Source organism: Danio rerio, chromosome 25 (assembly GCF_049306965.1).
Source record: "Danio rerio strain Tuebingen ecotype United States chromosome 25, GRCz12tu, whole genome shotgun sequence".
NCBI classification, from domain to species: domain Eukaryota; kingdom Metazoa; phylum Chordata; class Actinopteri; order Cypriniformes; family Danionidae; genus Danio; species Danio rerio.
The window spans coordinates 16896460-16917688 of NC_133200.1; the positions used below are offsets into that span (position 1 = coordinate 16896460).

Consider the following 21229-nt stretch of genomic DNA (forward strand, 5'->3'; position numbering starts at 1 on the left):
ACCGTCTTGCTGTGAGTCGACAGCGCTACTCACTGCATCACCATGCCACCCCAGTATTTCTTACATGCTATATAATTCTATATATTATTAAATTTGTTGATTAACTATATATACTTTATTATATTTTATGTTTTATTTTATTCATTATATTGAATAATTATATTTATTAAATATAACTAAAAACATACTTTGTATAATCAATTGCTTTAATCATACATTATGGTAATTAATACAGTATATATGTAGTGGCGCAGTAGATAGTGCTGTCGCCTCACAGCAAGAAGGTTGCTTTTTCGAGCCTCGGCTGTGTACGTTAGCGATTCTGTGTGAAGTTTGCATGTTCCCCCTGTATTCGCGTGGGTTCCTTCCGGGTTCTCCCGTTTCCCCCACAGTCCAAAAACATGCGGTACAGGTGAATTGGGTAGGCTAAATTGTCCATAGTGTATGAGTGTGAAGAAGTGTGTGTGGATGTTTCCCAGAGAGGGGTTGGGGCTGGAAGGGCATCCGCTGCGTAAAAATAAGCTGGATAAGGTGGCCAGCTTATCCAGCATATGTTTTTTATGCAGGGAATGCCCTTCCAACTGCAACTCATCTCTGGGAAACATCCATACACACACATACACTACGGACAATTTAGCCTACCCAATTTACATGTACCGCATGTTTTTGAACTGTTGCAGAAACCGACCCAGCCAAGGCTCAAACCAGCGACCTTCTTGCTGTGAGAGACAGCACTACCTAATGCGCCACTGTGTCGCCATTCAAGCAGACATGAACACACAAAACACCTCTTCATTTTAAAAGCATACAATATGAAATTAATAGAATTTGGGAAAAATACAGATTTTTGAGATTCAATATACTACACTGTAAAAACAATTAAACAATTGTTAAAAAGTTTTTTTTTATGTTACTTTAACTTAATAAACTATGTTTAACTTATAAAAAATTATAATTTAACGTATTGTATTGAGTCAGTTCAGTGTAATATAAGTTTTCAAATGGCTTGCAAATTTCATTTGAACTTTAAAAAATATGCAAATGTAGTTTCTAAATGAAATTCATTGAAAACTCTGATATTTTGTTTGCAAAACATTGAACAAACAGAGATTATTGAATGCAAGATAAAAAAGAAAATTGTAAGTAACCCTATGTTATTAAGTGAAGGACAATCAAGACGTGACTCCTTTTTTTAGCCAAATAGCAGATCACAGAAAGCCTACACACCCTTATCTACTGGAATGACTAGGGTGTGTGTGCAGTGCTTGAGGTTTTACTGGATGTTTCATTTCTTTGCTTCTATCAAAAGCACGCTATGTGTTAATGAAGAGCACCAGTCTGCGCTCATCTCTTCTTGTTGTGCATTTACGCTTTTATCAGTTAATTATTATAGCACTGTTGTTGTGCACTGTATGTTTCCGTTACATTGTTTCATCACTGAAGCATCTCAGTGCCTTAAATAAAGTCAACAGTCTCTTGTTGTCCAGGGCTAAATTAAGCTACATAATGAAGAGCTTTTATCAGATTTGGCATGCATTTGTGCCAAGCAATTATAAGATTACAAGAAGGTTCAACGTTAAGCTTATGACGTGCAGTCTTTTTAGTGGGTGTTACATTTTTCCACTGTGATTTATTGCAAAAGGTGTCCGAGTTGTTATCTGGGAGTTGCTAAGGTGTTCTTGGTGGTTGCTAGTGAGTTACTAAACGTTTACCAAGCAAATAAAATATCTGTTATTAATAATTTTCATGTCGTATCAAAGCCCTAAGATATTCATTCATCTTCAGAACACAAATTAAGATATTCTAGAGAAATCCTCTCAGAAAGGTACACGAGTTGTCACTGGGGTGGTAACTTTTTGAAAGGTACAAATTTGTGCCTAAAATGTCCATATTAATACCCTAAGGGTATATTAGTACCTAAAAAGTACAAAAGTGTTCCTCTTAAAATTTGTAGGTACTAATATAAACTTTTAAGGTACCAATATGGACCCTTCAAGTACAAATGTGTACCTTTTGAAAAGGTGCCACCTCAGTGACTACTTGTGTACGTTTTTTTCAAAGAGACAAGAACGATGTTAGAAAAAACTGACATTGTGATATTTTTACAATATATATTGCAATATTTATTTTAATTTCCCCCTTGATAAAATGAATAGTTTTTTTGGGAAAGAATTCATAATTTTAGAAACATTTTATAAGGGGGAGAGCATAAATATATATGATATGCATCTGCATAAAATATAACACATGACATACATTGATAAATACAGTGGTCTCTCATTTATTGCAGGAGTTACATTCTAAAGATAACCCATGATAGGCGAAATATCTGTAATATAAGTAATCCGCTTTATTTTTTATGACCTGATGTGGAAAAGAAAACCTTGCTGGACAAAGACAATTGTGTTTTTCAAAAATTAATGAAAGTCTTGGGGAACTGAAAAAACACACCCCTTTAAAATGGGATTTTAAGATTTGCGAAATATTTAAGTTATGGAAAATAACATTGTTCTAATAGAGTTTATTACACTATTGTCCAATTAACAGATTCATTATAATATATAATACTGCAGTATATATCTTTCTGGTTGAGGTATTTATCATTTTCTAATATTTCACATTATGAAATTTAAAGTCACATTATAATATTTAAAGTTACACTCTAAAAAAGGCTAGGTTATTTTAACCCAATGCTGAGTTTAATATGGACTAAACAAACTGCAGGGTTAATTTTTTTAACTAAATTAAAAGGATCAAATTTATCCCAATATTTGTGTTAGTCTATCTGCATCTAAATACCACTATCTGCATACCTCGGATTATTAATAGCAACCTTTACATATATTCATGTATTGTAAATCTTTGTTCATATTTAATACAAACTTTATATAATGTTCACAGTGCTGTATCTGTAAATATCACCATAGTTTTGCACTTCATAACTTACTTTCATTCATACCTATATCCTGCACTCCTGGTTAGACCTAAACTGCATTTCGTTGCCTTGTACATGTGTTATAACAATAAAGTTGAATCTAATCTTATGTAATCTATTACGCATGTTAACCAATTTGGGTTAAAATAACCCCAAATTTCTTAGAAAGCACATTAAAATCATAATATGTGAGCTAAAGTAACAAGTACAAGAACTCATTTTGCGCTTCTTTTTAAATGAGTGAAGTTTGGCAAAAACTCCCCATAAAAAAATGTAAACCCATTGCAAAATCTGTTTGTATCTCAATTGTGAGATGATAATTAAAATGACAGTATTCACCTGCATAAAAGGCAGAAAAACCGTTGATGTGACCGTACCTTTAAGTCTTCCATAATTTAGAGCCGTCTCTTTGTGTTTGTGTTTGCTTATGTGTGCAGGCCAAATATATGATGTATGAATGTGCGTACACATGCCACAAGAATAGGGTGAAACTTGACCCTGACAGGCTTAATTATTCTCAAATTTCCCTCCAACACTGAGGTCCCATAGGGAGAAAGTCAACCCGCCTCAGGATACGACTGGGGTTAACGCCACTCCACCATGAAGACCATTTTATCTTAAAGGGAATGTATCATGAAAGTCTGAATTTTTCTGTTTTTAAGTGCTACAAATGAGTCCTTTATGCATCTGCCAACACTGTAAAAAATGCTGGGTTCCACAAGTTCTTCATGTTGTCTCAAAACAAATCGATTAGGATGACTTTTACAAATACATTTTTACAAGTTTAGGTGGACTGAACAGAAAACAATTAAGTTGTCCCCCAAAAAACCTTAAGTATTGTGGTGTTTCAACTCTTTTAAAGGTGCTGTATGTAAATTTTTGACTCTTCTAAAGCATAAAAAAACATAATATGTTTGTAGATATTTAAGAAACATCCTAAGTTAACATACTTGTTTATCTGAAAAACAATCCTGAAGTCAGATAATCTGCTTTGAAAATGTCTGTTACGTGCCGGAACGTCTGTCTTTGTTTTGGCTCTTTTAACCCGCCCAATGCCAGTTTAGTTAATTATATTTCAGCACCCCGGGTTGCCTTGTTGGAAGGCCGCGTATTTCATTCATTCAGTCAGGAAGGCTCTCAACGCATGCGTCCGTAACTGAAATGCGACCTTCGATGGACAGTAGCAGACTCCAAAATGAGACGCAGATTTAAAGTTTCTCATAAGGTTATCAATGAGCTAATAATATAAATGTTATAAATTAGGTTAGAAGGTTACATTGTAACCCTGTGTCCTAACAACACGCAACGTGACAAAATTTGCAGTGATAAGCAATTTGGCTTTTTGCACCAGATGAAACATGACAGAAATTTAAATGCAGCTATTCAGAAGCACTGAATATGAGCTAACTCACAAAATGGTCAGGTTCAGAGATTAGAGGTGATCTATCTGCTACTGCTTTCAGTAGTATGGCAATAAATTAAATGTAAAATGACAATTAAACTTACATTATTAGTATTTACCACTGAATAAGGCACATGAGGTGTACCTGAGGTGATCATTTTCAGTTTTCTGTTGTTCAGCTGCAAGAAATAGAAGCTGTATCTCATATATCAATTTGAGGTGTTGGTTAGAACAAAAACTCCTTTTAATATGGAGAATATTCCTTCTATCGCATGTCGTTGCTTCTATTTAGAACACAACTTCAATCAGCCTTTTGGCTCAATAGTCAGGCACACTCCTGTTGATGTCATCAATCTGGCAACCTGCGTTTTTGATTCAGGAATGCAATACATTGTTCAACCCCTGAGTGTCAAACTTGCATACTGCACCTTTAATATGTAGTTTAAATAAGCACCAAAAGTCATTTTTTGAGTAAAAAATGTAAACATCTCAGTAACTTTGTTTTAGTAAGCCTTTCTCTGCAAGTATGTTAGATTATGAGGTTTTACAAGGAACTGCAGAGATTTCACACTTCTATTGAATTCTATTTTATTTTATATTATGACTCTTCACGTTTCCACCCACAAAACCACTGCAGCAGTCCCATTTCTTTTTACTCAATGTAACAGCTGAATATTGACAACGTTTGTGCCACAAAAACATTACAAATGTTCTGTTATTGGGTAAACCAACGAACATAAGAGTGGTTGAATTTCATTTTTAAGGAGATTATGTGACAAATTATGTAAATTGTTATAAATATTTGTGGGGGGGTTGGTCGTTGTTGAATATAAATGAATTCATAACGAATTAATTAATTGTAGCCTACCGTTTTCGCTACCTGACCCACATGGTTTTTGCTTTACCCATAACCATACCATAAAAAAATGATGGCATCGTCTATCGGCAATACCCTAGTTGGCAGTTCATTCCACTGTGGGGACCACTTAAAAATGAGGAACTAAGCCGAAGGAAAATTGATGAATGAACAGTAAATTTCACAGAATAATAAATGAATTGTGGAAGGGCTGAACAATATTAAGTTTGAGCATTGATATCGCAATGACTGTATATCCGCAAAAGTCACATTGCAGGATTTCATTTTTTATTAAAGTTTAAAGGTATTATTAACTATATATTTATATAATTTTATTATTTATGCAATTATGATCATGACAAATTACAATTTGATTGTTCAATTTCTGTCATTGAATACTGTCACACTCCCCAGAAAACCATACAGCACGGTTTATTTAACTTTTATTTTTGCTCTGCCGAATATATATATGCTTGTAATTTATTATATTTTATACAGATACACTGCTTAGAAAAAGACTTGATCATCCCATTGGTTCCAAATTAATGAAATCTTTCTAAAAAGAGCTATTCAAATCATCTGGCGAAATTCTATTCATATTTATCGCCACAAAAGATAATTTCACTATGTCAGATTTTTCCATTATCCTGCAGTCCTAATTGATGGTTTATTTTAAACTGAATCATTACAGACACATTCTGAGAACACCCGATATATTTATTTGAATTTGAACTATGAAAATAAGTCCCCTTCTAATCAAATTCATTTTCCAAGTGGCATTTTCTAAATATATTCTTGTCGCAGTGGGCAGTGTAATTTGTATTTGCACATTGTTAAAACCAAGCCACATTGGCTCAAGGGAGTTTGTGTAATGTCAAGTCACATTACAGCGCAGGAAAACCTCAGTCTCAAACACGCCAAGCTGCTACTTGCCGTCAGATGAGATTCATGGGATCGGTTCACACACAAGATTATTATAATATTTTTTTTACTCCACCCTTAGTTTCGAAATGCACTTTCCCAAGTTCCCAGCAACTGTATTTGTGACTCGTGTTTGTGATGTTGCATAATGAGATGACACATTTGTGCAGGTCAGAGAGAAGAGGAGCTGCAGATGCCATGGCCTCAGATGCAAGTCACATGTTAGAAGCCGCCTTGGAACAAATGGATGATATTATTGCTGGTAAGAGAAGAATTTCAGTTCATTTCAGGCTGATTTGAAATGCTCCGGATGAACTCCTACATGAGTTGCAGTCTTCATTATGTTAAAAAACAAATAAACAGCTGATCCACTGTTAGATTAAATGCATTGTGTGTTGATTTGCATAAAAAGGTTAGCAGTCTTCTCCTGATTGGCTGCTTTTCTTGAAGCGATCAGATAAGGTTTTGCTTCGATACAGTGTTTTTTTTTTTCTTCACCATATCTCTTGATCTCTGCATGCTAATCGGATTCCCTCAACACTGCATGTGTGAGGCTTTTTAAAAGGATTTCATGGTGCTGGACATTTTGAAAGAAAAGCATTTGCCAAACAAAGGTAAAGCTTTCAGGAAAAATGTATTGGGAGCAGAGTTGGGCAGGTTCCTTTAAAATAGTAATTAGTTATAGCTACTAGTTTCTTCTCACAAATAATAACTGAGTTAGTAACTAGGTTACATAATTATAAAAGTAACTAATTAACTGGGAAAGTAACTATTGCGTTACTTTAAAAAAATCTAATTTGGCAAATGACAATAAAATAAATATAAACACTGTACACTAATTTACACTATTTTAATGTTGTGAGACAATGTGAGAGACAAATTCAAGAAAATCTATTAATGAAACAATTTGAATTGAATATTAGCAAAATGATTATATTTACACCACCAGCACTCCTATTAGAGGTAGACTGGATAAAAATGGTGCTATTTGCAAGTTTGTCTTCCGGAATTAATAACAAAAGAAAAAAAAAAAGAGTGGGAGAGTTTAGCTGACACAGTTAACGCAGATAGGTCTAAACATAGCACTGTGAGTGAATTAAAAAAGAAATGGTCCGATGTAAAAGTGTAAAATTTTGTAGTTTCTATTTAGGCTAAGTCCAAATAGCACACCTTGTTGGAACGAGCTAGTTGATTCATTTCCACCCATCACCGTTTAATTGACAGAGACAACATAATTAAAGACAGCGGCAGACGTGAGTGGCGTAGTTCGTAAAGTGCATGGCAGCATGTTTTCATCTGATTTTTCCTTCATCAAGAGGAAGACAAGTAGGAATCATTAATAAGTGAGTGTGTGTTTTATGTTAAGCGCATTTGAGCATCACATATTATTTGCACATTTATTGAATGGAAATGTTTCCGATTAACGTATGCAAATTCGTCTTCAGATGGCGCCTTTATAGCAATGTGCGTGCAGTATCGCTCCGATTACATTGGTAAAACCGGCTATTGCTGCAAATTGCGATTTAATGTTTGGCTGGTCACCTGCATGGTATGGAAACCTTATATACCTGCTAGACATGGGTATGATCCCGTCCCATACAACTGCCATTGCACGGCTCAAAGATACTTTGTAGTGTGCAATTTAACATAATTGCCTCTAGGAGTCGCTAATGGAAATAAAATGAAATGCACGTACACCAGGCATGAAGTTGGCGTGGACTAACACACATTCTCATGTTCATTTCCTGGTTAGTAAATCGAAATGCTTTGATACATGAGGCCACTGGTCATTTGTGTGTGCACTGCATGTGCGTGTGCTTATATAAACAACTGCTCTACTCTGCCTTTGATTGGCAAATGATGGAAATGTACTCTATAAGCCAATCATCACATTTTCAGTTAAATCACGTTCACAGACACACCAGTCATCATCGAAGCCCCGAACACACACCAGAGAGGTCCTATGACTGTGCTATGACAGTGTTATTTAATTATAATAACGCACATTTTATTTTCAGTAACGGTAATGGCGTTGTAATGGGGGAAACAGTAATTCATTTGATTACTTATTACTGAATAAAGCCGTTAGTAACGCCATTTATTTATAGCGCTGTTATTCTCATCACTGATTGGGAGTTACAATTCAAAGTGATAATTTGTTTAATTGTATAAAATAACTTTAATTGGTAAGTGTTACAAAACAAAGACATCAAGTGGAATATTACTGTCATATTTTATATAGTCATTAATATTACAATTTATAGAATATTGGTTTATAATTAAATTTGTTTAGATTTTGTCTTTTGACTCAATATTATTTATTGCAAATTATTTTTGCAATTAATGTGTATTTTTTGTGCAATAATTTTTTTTTTCTTAAACTCATTAAATAAAATGTTTATTTTTTAACGTTGATATATATATATATATATATATATATATATATATATATATATATATATATATATATATATATATATATATATATTTAAATAGCAAACATGTTTTTTATTTTATATTTATTATTGTATCAAAATACAATCATTTAAATGTATTATTTTGTGTTTAAATGTTTTTGTTGATGTTTTATTTTATTGTTTATTACTGTATTTAAATATATTTCAATTTATTGATTCATGTAGCAGTGAACATTCTGTAGTAATCTTTATTACAAAACATTCTTGCAATTAATGTGTATTTTTTGTGTGAAAATTCTGTATTAATATTTATTATTACAAATGATTCTTGCAATCAAATTGACTTTTTTTGTGGTGCTGTAGGTAGTATGATTGTCTCACAGCAAGGAGGTCACTGGTTCAAGCTCCGGCTGGGTCAGTTGGCATTTCTGTGTGGAGTTTGCATGATCTTCCTGTGTTCGCATGGGTTTTTTTAGGGAAGGAGAAGGTTGGGTCAGTCGATCAGTCAGTCAGTTATTTAGTCAGTCGATAGTCAGTTATTTATTGTTAGTCGATATCCTCTGGTGGATTTACGTGTGAACAGCAGGCACGAATGGCACTCGGAAGAGAAATTTCACATCTGAAAAAGCATACACAGCAGCCTCTGATGGATTTGAGAAAACAAAACTGCAAAAAAACATACCTCCTACTATGTATTTGCTGCTCTCCAGAAATGTATATAGTGGTACATTTTCAGAATGCGCCTTGGTTGCGTTATTTGTTTGGATTTTGGGGAAATATTTATGTAATGTATCAAATTATTAAGGGTGTCACGATTTCGATTTTAATCGAAAATCGCTCGAAATTTATGCTCGATTTCGATTATCGTATCAAAAAATAGAATCGTCGATGCTGCCACGCCCCCATGTCACGTCAGCTTGGCTTGCCAAGCGGGAAAAAAACACGCTTGTTGAAGTGCTTGTTAAACTGTGCAGACGCAGGAGACCCATCAACAGAGCTTAAACCTTCAGGGCTTGACAGCGTGCGAGACGCTCGGGCCAGTGCTGCCTTGTTGACTGACAGATCGAGCCAGAGCTGCGTGCTGCGACAATTGTGTGCAAATACAATCTTACGGTGCTTTCACACATAGTTTGTTTCGGAATCTGTCTCGTTTCCCCCGTTAGTTTGTTTGGCATATATCGAGCAGTTGCACTCGCATCCGCGCCAAATCAATCAGTCCAAGATTGCCTGAATGAGACGGTCTGTGCCCTATTGAGCGGATCGATTGTAGTGAGAAAACAAAACAATGCAACGAACTAACGACCCAGGCTATATCACAGTGTATTATGATCGTGTAATAGCCATATATACAGCTATATGAAGAGAAAACGATGAGCAGGGCGAGATGTCATTCTTACCGGTAAATGCGAAAGTGAAAACATGCTGAAATATTACCGAGAGCTGTTTATCCAGCCTGATCTCGGTTTATCCGTCAGGAAAATTGACCGAAATTACTATCTGTTCATTTTTCCATATTTTAATCGTATAATATGTTGTATTAGGCCTGTTGTTTTGTTCATTTCCGCACTGACAGCTCGAAAGAAAGATTTACATTGATCTGATGCAGTCTCTGTTCATCTGCTATGTCTCTCTATATATTAAGCCTATCATGCAGAATTCTAGTCAACGTTTCTTTAATAGATTGATTAATTCAATAGATCGATTTTTACAAAACCTGAAAATTGAAATGAGGCTTTGTATAGATGAGAAAGTCTGACCTCTGCTTTATATTCGGTGACGATGTCTGTGGGTTGTTAAAATTAAAGTGCACATTTTTGCTTCTAAAATATTCTATACACAACTGGTCAAAAGTTTGGGGTCAGTATGATTGTTAAATATGTTAAAATAAGCTTCTTCTGCTCACCAAGGCTGCAATTATTTCATCATAAATACAAATTGTGAAATGTTGCACTATAAAATAACTGTTCAAAAGTAGTTTATCATTTAATTTATTCATTTATTCCAGTGATTTTAAAGATGAAATTTCAGCTTCATTACTCCAGGCACGTGATCCTTCAGAAATCACTAATATTAATTATTATTATATTTATTAATGGTAATAGTAATAAAAGCAATAATGTCTGGAGTGATAATTTTATTTGAAACTACATACAATAACAAAGCAGTTATTTAAAATTTTGATAAATATTTAACAATTTAACATTTTTTTACATTTAATAAATGTAGCCTTGATGAACTGAATAAGTTTTCTTAAAAATATTTTAAAAATTACTGTAAATACATATACAGTGGAAGTCAGAATTATTAGCCCCCCTTTGTTGTTTTTTTCTTTTTAAAATATTTCCTAAATGATGTTTAACAGAGCAAGGAAATGTTGATAGTATGTTGATAATATTTTTTCCTCTGAACAAAGTTTTATTTGTTTTATTTTGGCTAGAATAAAAGCAGTTCTTAATTTTTTATTAACCATTTTAAGGTCAAATTTTTTAGCCCCTTAAGCTAATTGTTTTTCAGACTGTCTCCAGAACAAACCATCATTATACAATAACTTGCCTAATTACCCTAGCCTGCCTGGTTAACCTAATTAACCTAGTTAAGACTGCTTCAATCTTTTAATTTCACACTAGTACTTAGTCATTTTAGCAAACACCTCAGATACTGTTGGCTGGTTCCTGTTGGTTGTGCACCTTTTTTTACCGACGCCATAATAATGACACAGATCACTGCCTATTCACAAGAAAAAAGTGATTGACAGGTGGTAATTATGTGTGTAACTTGCCTTTATTCATTTACTGTATGATTTGTTTATGGGTAAAACAAAGACCATACAGGTCAGGTAGACAAATAATTAATTTGGCTACAATAACATACAGGCTACAAATAATTAATTTGTTATTAATTATTTAATTATTCATAATCGAGAATCGAATCGTGACTTAAGAATCGAAAATGTAATCGAATCGGGAATTTGGAGAATCGTGACACCCCTACAAATTATATTTAATTAATATACACTGTGTTGGATAATTATTATTTATTAGTATTTTTAAATTAATATGCACTATCTAAAAAGTTTTTTTTTTTTGATTAATTCATCAGCAACCCAAAAGTACTGTAAAGAAATATGTATTTTAACACTGTACAGAAGAGAGCACATATTAAGCAACATGTTATTGTAAAGTTTCAAGTCAACAGTTTTGAATAACCACAAAACAGAAACAGGCATTTGGTTTTGTAGGATCAGGAGAGGATAAGGGGGCCGTGAAGCCCCTCGAGCAGACTCAGCCATTGCCAACATGATTTAACTAATAGAGGATAAATGTTTAATGTGGCCCGTCAACAAATGAAGGCTGGGGGAAGGAAAGCAGAGCACAGGCGGCTGTCAAACGGAGACCAAATCTGAGATAAACACTGCTTATTCACTTCCATAACCTGAGGACAGACTATCATTAACATTCACGAGAAACACTGCTGGCTTCTTTACTTTTAATGAGGGAGAAGATGAACAACATTTAATAGGATCTAAAGATCTGTAGGCGTCATTTTATTTTATTTTATTTTACAATGCCATTTGATTTATTTATTTTGATTGATTTATTTATTTATTTTCTATCAAATCATGCCTTTAATTTATTTTATTGTATTTTATTTTATCTTAACCAACAATTTTTTTTTCAGTCCATGCCTTTTTATTTTATTTTATTTATTTTTTATAATTATTTTACTTTTATCCAACAATTGCATTTAATTTTTAAATTTTATTTTCTATTAAACCATGCCTTTTATTAATTTTTTTTGTATTTTATGTTAACAAACAATCCTATTTAATTTGTTTATTTTCTATCAAACCATGCCTTGAATTTATTTATTTATTGTATTTTATTTTATTTTATTCCAACCAACAATGACATTTGATTTATTTATTTTCTGTCAGTCCATGCATTTAATTTATTTTATTTTTTATTTTTTTTATTATTATTGTATTTTTTTTTTTAATCCAACAATGACATTTCATTTTGTTTTGTTTTTTCTATCAAACCATGCCTTTAATTCATTTTAGGCATTTATTTTATGTATTTATTTATTTATTTATTTTTAATCCATAAAACCATGCCTTTTTTTTACTATCAAACCATGCCTTTTATTTTATTTGATCTTTTTTTTTTTTTACCAACAATGTGATTTGATTTATTTATTTATTTTCTACCATGCCTTTTATTTTATATCAAACCATGCCTTTTTTCAGTGGAAAATCTTATGATAATGCAGATAATAATAATAATAATAATTAATCCAAACAACATTAGTTCTATTGTGACTTAATAAAAAAAGAAAGAAAAAATTATAATTAAATAAACATTTCAAATGATTTATATCCATAGTGATATTTTTGTAATATTTATACACACTTATTGACCAATTGAATCGGCAATATTATTTTTATTTAATTTGTAACTGTTTTGTTGCATTTCTTTGCACTTTTTACATCTGTATACATTTTATTTTTATTTCACTTTTTGTTTTAGTGATTTTAATTTTAAACTTTATTCATTTTCTTTGTAAAAGAAACATCTTTAAATATTATAAATGATTATTTACTCTTTAAATTAGTCACAGTTTTCTTTTTTGAAGTATAAGATTGCCAAGACTAAAGTAATCAGTAATGATTCATAAAGTGCAAAACATTTAAGTTATTAAAATCAAATATATCACTTTATATCACTTAATTAAACGTATGCAACAAAAATAGTAACTCAATAGAATTGTCCTTACCATTGAAATCGAATATAATGATTAATATACTCTATATAAACATAATTATTCCCACTGTCTTAGAAGCTTTTGTTCTGCATGCCACACATAGTCTATAATTTGTGCATGCGGATCATGAGTTATTATTATTGTCCTGAATAAAGCTCATGATGTGCCAAATATTACACATGCGGGACTGTAAATAGCAGAGGCTTATAAATCAGTTGCTTGCTCATGAAATCATTGGCATTCATTAATTAAAGTTTAGTAATGATGAGGCTGATCGGATCTGGATGTGAAATGTGTTTGTGTCTGTAAGGGTCAAGAATAGATGAGAGATTGACCTCAGGCATTTACTGTCTGTCTGATTCTGACTGAACAAGAGCTGCTGCTTGACTTTCTACAGCTTCTGTAAACGACTCCATCTGCTGGTGACTGATCAAAATGATGATTCAGCATTCACCAACGGTAGATCTATGTATTTATTTGTTTGCTTGTTTGTTTGTTTATTTGTTTATTTATTTGTTTTTTGTTTTTAATGTAATTTTTGTTATTGTATTTAAATTTAGTTTGTTTAGCTTTTAGTTTTAAATTTCTTTTTTTTTATTTTTGTTAACAAATAGTTTTTTTTTTTTTTTTAATTCAACCTATGTGATTAACAAACCTTTTTGTCCTAATATTTATTTATTTATTATTATTATTATTATATTTAAGTTTAATTTCTTTAATTTTGTTTTAAAATATTTTTGTCCGTTTTTTTTTTTTTCCACCTACGTGATTACAGTTTTTCTCAGTGGCTTTGGTGCATTTCTCACTACACTATTTACATTTGCACTATTTACATTTCTCAAAACAATTAGTAAAAATTGTGAAATTAGTAGAAATTTGTGCTTTTATTTAAATTGTATTTATCCAATAATGAAAATTCTGTCAATATTTCTGACTTATTTCTGACCATATTTATGGAGCGCTTCTTTTTTTAAAGATTTATTTTTGGCTTTTATTAAGTGGATAGGACAGTATTTCAGACAGGAAGCGAAGTGGTAGAGAGGGAAGGGGGTATGGACAGGAAATGTCCTTGAGCTGGGATTTAAACTCAGGACGCCCTGAAGTGCTACTGCATCATATGTCAGCGCACTAACCACTAGGCTATTGCGCCAACAACTTTATTCTTAAGTGGATTTTCAAAAAGAAAGAAAAGTTTTGTGAAAGTGGTCCATACACTATTATTTTACTATTATGTATAAATATTTTTTGCTTTATTTTTGTATTTTTAGTTTAACTTTTAGTAATAATGAAGCTTTTTTTCATTTAATATCGGCTAGTTAATCATGTAATATTTCAGTTTTATTTTATTTCAAAATTATTTCAAACTATTCAAAAAGACTGCAAAATTCAGCTTATTTTACCACATTAACTTTTTATTAGGAGCTTTTTTGTGTGTTGTTAAAACCTCTGTGATCTGTGTGCTTATTTAAAAACATACTAAATTATTAATATACTGTATTATCTTTTACCATTTTGCAAAACCACATGTTTGTTTTATCTTTATATTCCCTTTCATTAGTCTACACATGAATATTTCCCGGAATTCTCCTCTTACGGCACATTTACATTTGACACGCCATCCTCAAAGCCTTCATTAAGGCCACCAAAGAGGTCATTTTATGCCCTCAGCCAGCAGTTCTGCCTCACCGCGCAAATCATACGTTCATATCAACCTCATGTACATTTGACTCACATTCTTGCATGCGTTTATTTTATTATTTTCACTTAGACTCTTTGAAATGTCATATGGAAACTAGAAATCTCAACAGGAACAGGTTTTAATAATGTGAGACACCGCAGGTAAAAATCACTTCTTATATATTGTCAGTTTTTAGATTTAAGGCGTTTTGTTTATAACATGCATCTCAAAGTGGTTCACGAGCATAAAAAAATACTAAAAACAGCATCAAAGTTTATAGTGTTTGTTAGTCCAGTGACAAAATAAGTAACACTTTAGTTTAAGTTTTTCCGTATTAATTGGCTTATTATCTGCATATCATTAAGATATTGGCTGTTAATTAGTACTTATGAAGTACGTATTCTACATGACATTATTGTACATATCTAATAATACCTAACTTCTATCTTAATAGCTATTAATAAGCAGTTTATTGAGTTAAAAGTTATAGTTAATGGTAAAATTAGGTGTGATCAAAAAGAACAAAGCGTTTCTTTAATTGCACTTTATCAATTCACATGTAGGGTGGCACGGTGGCTCAATGGCAATGTCGCCTCACAGGAAGGCAGTCGCTGGTTTGAGTACCGTCTGGACCAGTTATCATTTCTTTGTGGAGTTTGCATGTTCTCCCATGTTCATGTTGGTTTCCTCTGGGTGCTCTGGTTTCCCCCACAGTCCAAAGACATGATCTGTAGGTGAATTGAATAACTAAATGGTCCATAGCAAATGAGTGTGTGTTTGAATGGCATCCTCTTCGTAAAACATATGCTGAACAGACGGTGGTTCATTTCACTGTGGCAACCTCTGAAATAGAGACTAAACCAACAGAAAATGATTGAATGAATGAATACACTTGTAGATTTCAATTACAATACATCATTTTAAATTCTCTTAATTCAATGCAGTTTTTATTTTTTTAATTGACATTTTATTGACAATTTATTTTCTTTATTGACATGACTTTTTAAGTATTGCCAAAGTATTGCAAATTATATCACAATGATTATATAATACATACAGTTGAAGACATAATTATTTGCCCGCCTTTGTATTTTATTTAATTTTTTTATATTTCCCAAATTATGTTTAACAAAGCAAGTAAATTTTCACAGTAGGCCTTTTCTGGAGAAAAAAATTGTTTTATTTCGACTAGAACAAAAGCAGTTTTAAAATTTTTAAACACAATTTCAGGTGAAAATTATTAGCCCCTTTAAGCTATATTTTTTGATTTGTCTACAGAACAAACCATTGTTATACAATAACTTGCCTTATTACCCTGACCTCCCTAGTTAACCTAATTAACCTAGTTAAGCCTTTAAATGTCACTTTAAGCTGTATAAAAGTTTCTTGAAAAATATCTAATCAAATATTATTTACTGTCATCATGGCAAAAATAACATAAATCAGTTATTAGAAATGAGTTATTAAAACTATTATGTTTAGAAATGTGCTGAAAAAAATCTTCTTTCGGTTAAACAGAAATTAGGGAAAAATAAGGGCGGCTAATAATTGAGGGGGGCTAAAAATTCTGACTTCAACTGTATATACATACAGAAAAGATGAAAAAAAAACACAATTGGAATTTTAATAAATACACAAATAGAAATAAGCAAGGAAAAAGACTAATATGAGGACTAAAAAGATAATTAAATAGAAAAAATGTTTAGTATTATTATTAAAATATAAGCAAATAAAATGCACATTGTGCAATCCACAACTGTACATTTATTCAGATGGTTTGCTGTAATATTTTTGACTTATTAATAATATTAAAAATATATACAGTTTGTGAAAAATATTTGACTTAAATAACTAAAATGTTTTTGAATGACAATGATTTTTGTTTTTCCAAATGTACACAAATTAATTATTTAGTAACTGTTAGACTTTAAGGACCATTGATCTCTAATTTATATAATAGAAACAGAGAAACTAATTTCCCCCCCAAAACCTGCTGTATCATATTTTAGGAAAAAAAAAAAGTTTTTAAACTAAAACACATTTGCGTTGTTTGGCAGCCATATTTGAACACGTTGATAGAAACGATGCAGAGTGCATGACTGTGTGTGCACGCTTGTGTGTCTGCATGTGCATGCGTGTGTGAGAGAAAGAGAGAGAGATAGAAGGCTATGCTTATGATGACAGATGCTTATACAGTATGTATTGACATTTAGCAAGACACAACCTGTGTAGCATAGTTCAAACTAGTTTTTGAATGCAGGTTGTGATACTGCCATATGACGCGGACCACACACCAGGCGAGAAGCATTAGACACAACGCACTGCAGTACTTTCAGAATTAGAAAAAAAAATAAATTTGTAAAAAAACAACAACAACAACATTTGACTCTAATATGTCACAGAAAAAAACAAAGATTTTGGTCCTGACTTCTAGTATTCAGATTTTTGAGCTAGAAACGCATGCAGATGAGCTCATGATTAATGACACAATGTCTCCGTTGTTTGCATATTTACATTTAAGAAAACAAAAAAATTGATCAATTAGAAAAGAGTGGTCAGGCAATTGTGTAATATAAAAACTGTGTCTCCCTTTGTTCTGTTAGTTGATTCTGGCGTTAAGAAATAAGTGATGTCATCATGCACTTGTGAAGTGTTCTAATTTCCCGATGGTGTCCAGATGTTGAGGGTTTTCTGTGAATGTTCAGTGGTGTCCAGATGGAGGCGGTTGGATGTGTTGTTGTGGTTCAGGCTGATGTTGAAGCGACACGTGGCTGCGGCACTGCAGATGATGCGTAATATGATGTGATGACAGATGACGTGTGTGACGCCGAATATCCACTTGCACACTTTCACCTCTCTAGGCACCTTAGGCTTGATTTGTAGTAGAGTTTGTATCGTTAACTAAAATGTTATTCTAAAAGAGAAAACAAACATCTTTCATTTTATGTTTAAAATTTGTAAAATATGTTTAAAAATACACCTAGCTTGCTCTAAATGGCTATTTTATTTTATTAATCCAACTGTGAAAATTCTATCATTACTTTCTGTAAAACTGTAAAACATAGATTTATTTACTAATGGAAAATGTAAGAATAAAAATAATAGTTGTATATTATAAAATAATATATAATAAATATATATATATACACACACATTTACTGGTTATTTTATTAGGTACACCTGTCCAACTGATCGTTAATGCAAATTTATAAAAAACTAATCTCATGGCAGAAACTTAAGCATGTAGACATGGTCAAGACGATCTGCTGCAAACCGAGCATCAGAATGGGGAAGAAAGGTGATTTATGTGACTTTGAACGTAGCATGGTTGTTTGTGCCAGACAGGCTGGTCTGAGTATTTCAGAAACTGCTGATCTACTGGGATTTTCATGCACAACAATCTCTAAAATGAAACCAATTACAGAGAATGGTCCGAAAAAGAGAAAATATCCAGTGAGCAGCAGTTATGTGGGCACTAATGCCTTGTTGATACCAGAGTTCAGAGGAGAATGGCCAGACTGATTCGAGCTGATAGAAAGGCAACAGTAACTCAAATAACCACTTGTTACCACCGAGGTATGCAGATGAGCATCTCTGAACGTACAACATGTCCAACCTTGAGGCAGATGGGCTACAGCAGCAGAAAACCTCACTGGGTGCCACTCCTGTCAGCTAAAAACAGGAAACTGAGGCTACAATTCATACAGGCTCACCAAAACTTGACTATAGAAGATTGGAAAAACGTTGATAAAATATTAAAAAATAAAAAAATATTTTATTTTGCATTAAGAGTTTAATCTAATATTATACTATACTAATTTAGCTTTAGTTCATTTACCAAAATACACCAGAGTGCACTTTTTTTTTCTCTTTGTAAAGTCTTAAACAATAAATCTTTCACTAATACACCACATTCTTTTAATACTGATCAATTCTTTTTGACTGTAAAATAATAATAATTAAAATTGTATTAGTATTTTATTTGTGAATATTGAATTCACATAAATAATTTAATCAATAATTGTTCTGAAAAATAAAATAAAGCGATCTATCTCTGTCTTTGCATCATCAAGGTTTTTGTTTTACTTAAAAAACATTTCCCAGATTTAATATTTTCAGCCACACGAACACTAAACCCAGGCTCATCTATATTGTGTTTTCTCCGCAGGTTCAAAGGCAGTGGCGGAGTTGAGTAACGGGCTGTATGATCTGGGCTCTCCGGTGAGCGTCGGGCCCCTGCAGATCCTCCAGCTGGCAGAAGAGCTGAGGCTGGCACTCGAGCTGCAGGCCGGAGACGAGGAGCGACACTCACTGCGCTCACAACTGCCCTGCTCCACCGCACACACACTCCTGCACTGGCTGGACAGAGGAGCGCTCAGCCAGGTCAGAGTCCTTTAAAAAAATAACAAGTTGTCTTTGCCACTATTTTCTGTGCCCATAAGTCTTTATTTAACTAATTTCACTCACCTCAAGTTTTCACTGTCTTTCTCAGTAACATTGTAGGTAAATGCGATTTTATGTTTACTCATAATTAACGTGCACTGTCTTCTTCTTCTGGTTAAATGCTGAGTTACAAACCAGAATAAATATAAATACTGCCACCTACGATCATGATAGTGTAAAATCATGGCTTAGCAAGGGATGTTTGTGTCCACATGGCCTTTGTTTTGGGTGAATCCGTGTCGTAATGACGTCATAGAAAACGTCTAGACCCCGAGTTTGCTTGATTTTGTGATAAATTCAAGGATCGTGATATCTTGGAGGGACTGAATATCAGAAAATTTACTGGCAGTTTATTACAAGGTTTTTGGACCATTATGTACAACACCAACCCAGACAATATAGCACTTTAAACTATTAAACATGTTAATAAAAGTCACTTTTTCTGACTTTTAAACAAAGTTAAATGTAGTTGGAAGAAAGATCAAGGTTCCATAATGCAATTCAAAAGCAGAAATACATGGGGGAAAATAAATGTAAAAAAAAAACACAAATCACAAAATTTAAAATCACGGAAAAAAACGGCTAATTTATGGATATTATTTTTACAATGTGGGACAGTCAGGTAAAATTAAGGTTCAGTTCATTTATCTGACTGCCCTTATTCAATGATAAATTGTATAACCTGCCTACATGATGTAAAACATTGACGTTAAACATCCAATTGAACCGAAAAGATGACATCCTAATATATATATATATATATATATATATATATATATATATATATATATATATATATATATATATATATATATATATATATACATATATATATATATATATATATATATATATATATATATATATATATATATATATATATATATATTTTTTTTTTTTTTTTTTTTTTATACACATTTTCAATTTAACATATCCATGTAAACAATCCCTTAGTAATTAAAATCACTATAACTATGGGCTGTTCACTTGAGAATCACTACAACTGAATCACTGAGCACTGAATCGTTGAAAAGATTCAAATCAAAAGAATGATCCTTTTGCAAACTCACTGACCCAAACCTTTTTAATGAGCTACTTTTATGTTGCTTGAAGAATCTTCAAAAACCCCAAAAAATAGCCTACAGGTTTGGAACAACATGAGTCAATGATAATAATTATTATCATTTTCTGTGCCGAGTGAACGATCCCTTTAAGTAGAGACTCTTGGCTTTAAGAGGGTCGTTTCTCATGTGTCCCAGAGGCAGTTTCTGGCCAGGCATTTGCCTGCGTATGCGTGTATGTTGCTTGGATGTTTTTAAAAGACTTGGGATCCCCTCTGAGACATTGACAGGGCTGTGCTTCCTGCCTCTTTCTCTCTTTTCCCTTCACAATCTTCCCTCCACAGTCATTTTCTGCTTTCCCTTCGCTCGCTCTTTTGATTTGCATTCAAATCTATTCGTCACCTTTAGCTCAGCTTCATCTCTTCAGGGTAAGTGTTGGACTGACAGCTACTAGATAAGATTAGTTTGTTGATCTGTAACCAGGCAATGCATGCAAACTCGCTCTCTTCGAATAGTTTTGTTCTTGTTTTACTGGTATTTGTTGTTGGCAAATAGATGTCACAAGATGTGGAAAAAAAGTTGCACATGATACTCATCACTAGCCTGTGGTGATTTCTTGGTCAATGAACAGAGAAGATCTCTCAGAAAGTACAAGAGCAACCTGTTGGTGGAGCTCGGAGATCAGATAGAGGTCAGGATTTAGCAGAGTCTGACATTAAACGATTGCATTTGATGTTTTCTGGACTAATTTACAA

At 32.7% G+C, this 21229-nt stretch overlaps 1 protein-coding gene across 2 annotated transcripts in view; it reads left to right on the forward strand.

Annotated features, from left to right (window-relative positions):
* ppfibp2b (PPFIA binding protein 2b) overlaps nucleotides 1–21229 on the forward strand; it is a 104467-nt gene that overhangs the window by 16219 nt on the left and 67019 nt on the right. For both annotated transcript variants that reach the window (NM_001326598.1, NM_001002362.2), the window contains exons 2-3: nucleotides 6285–6376; nucleotides 19139–19353. In NM_001326598.1, coding sequence (NP_001313527.1) covers nucleotides 6313–6376; nucleotides 19139–19353 — 279 coding nt within the window. In that variant the 5' untranslated portion in view covers nucleotides 6285–6312. The remainder of the gene's footprint in view (nucleotides 1–6284; nucleotides 6377–19138; nucleotides 19354–21229) is intronic.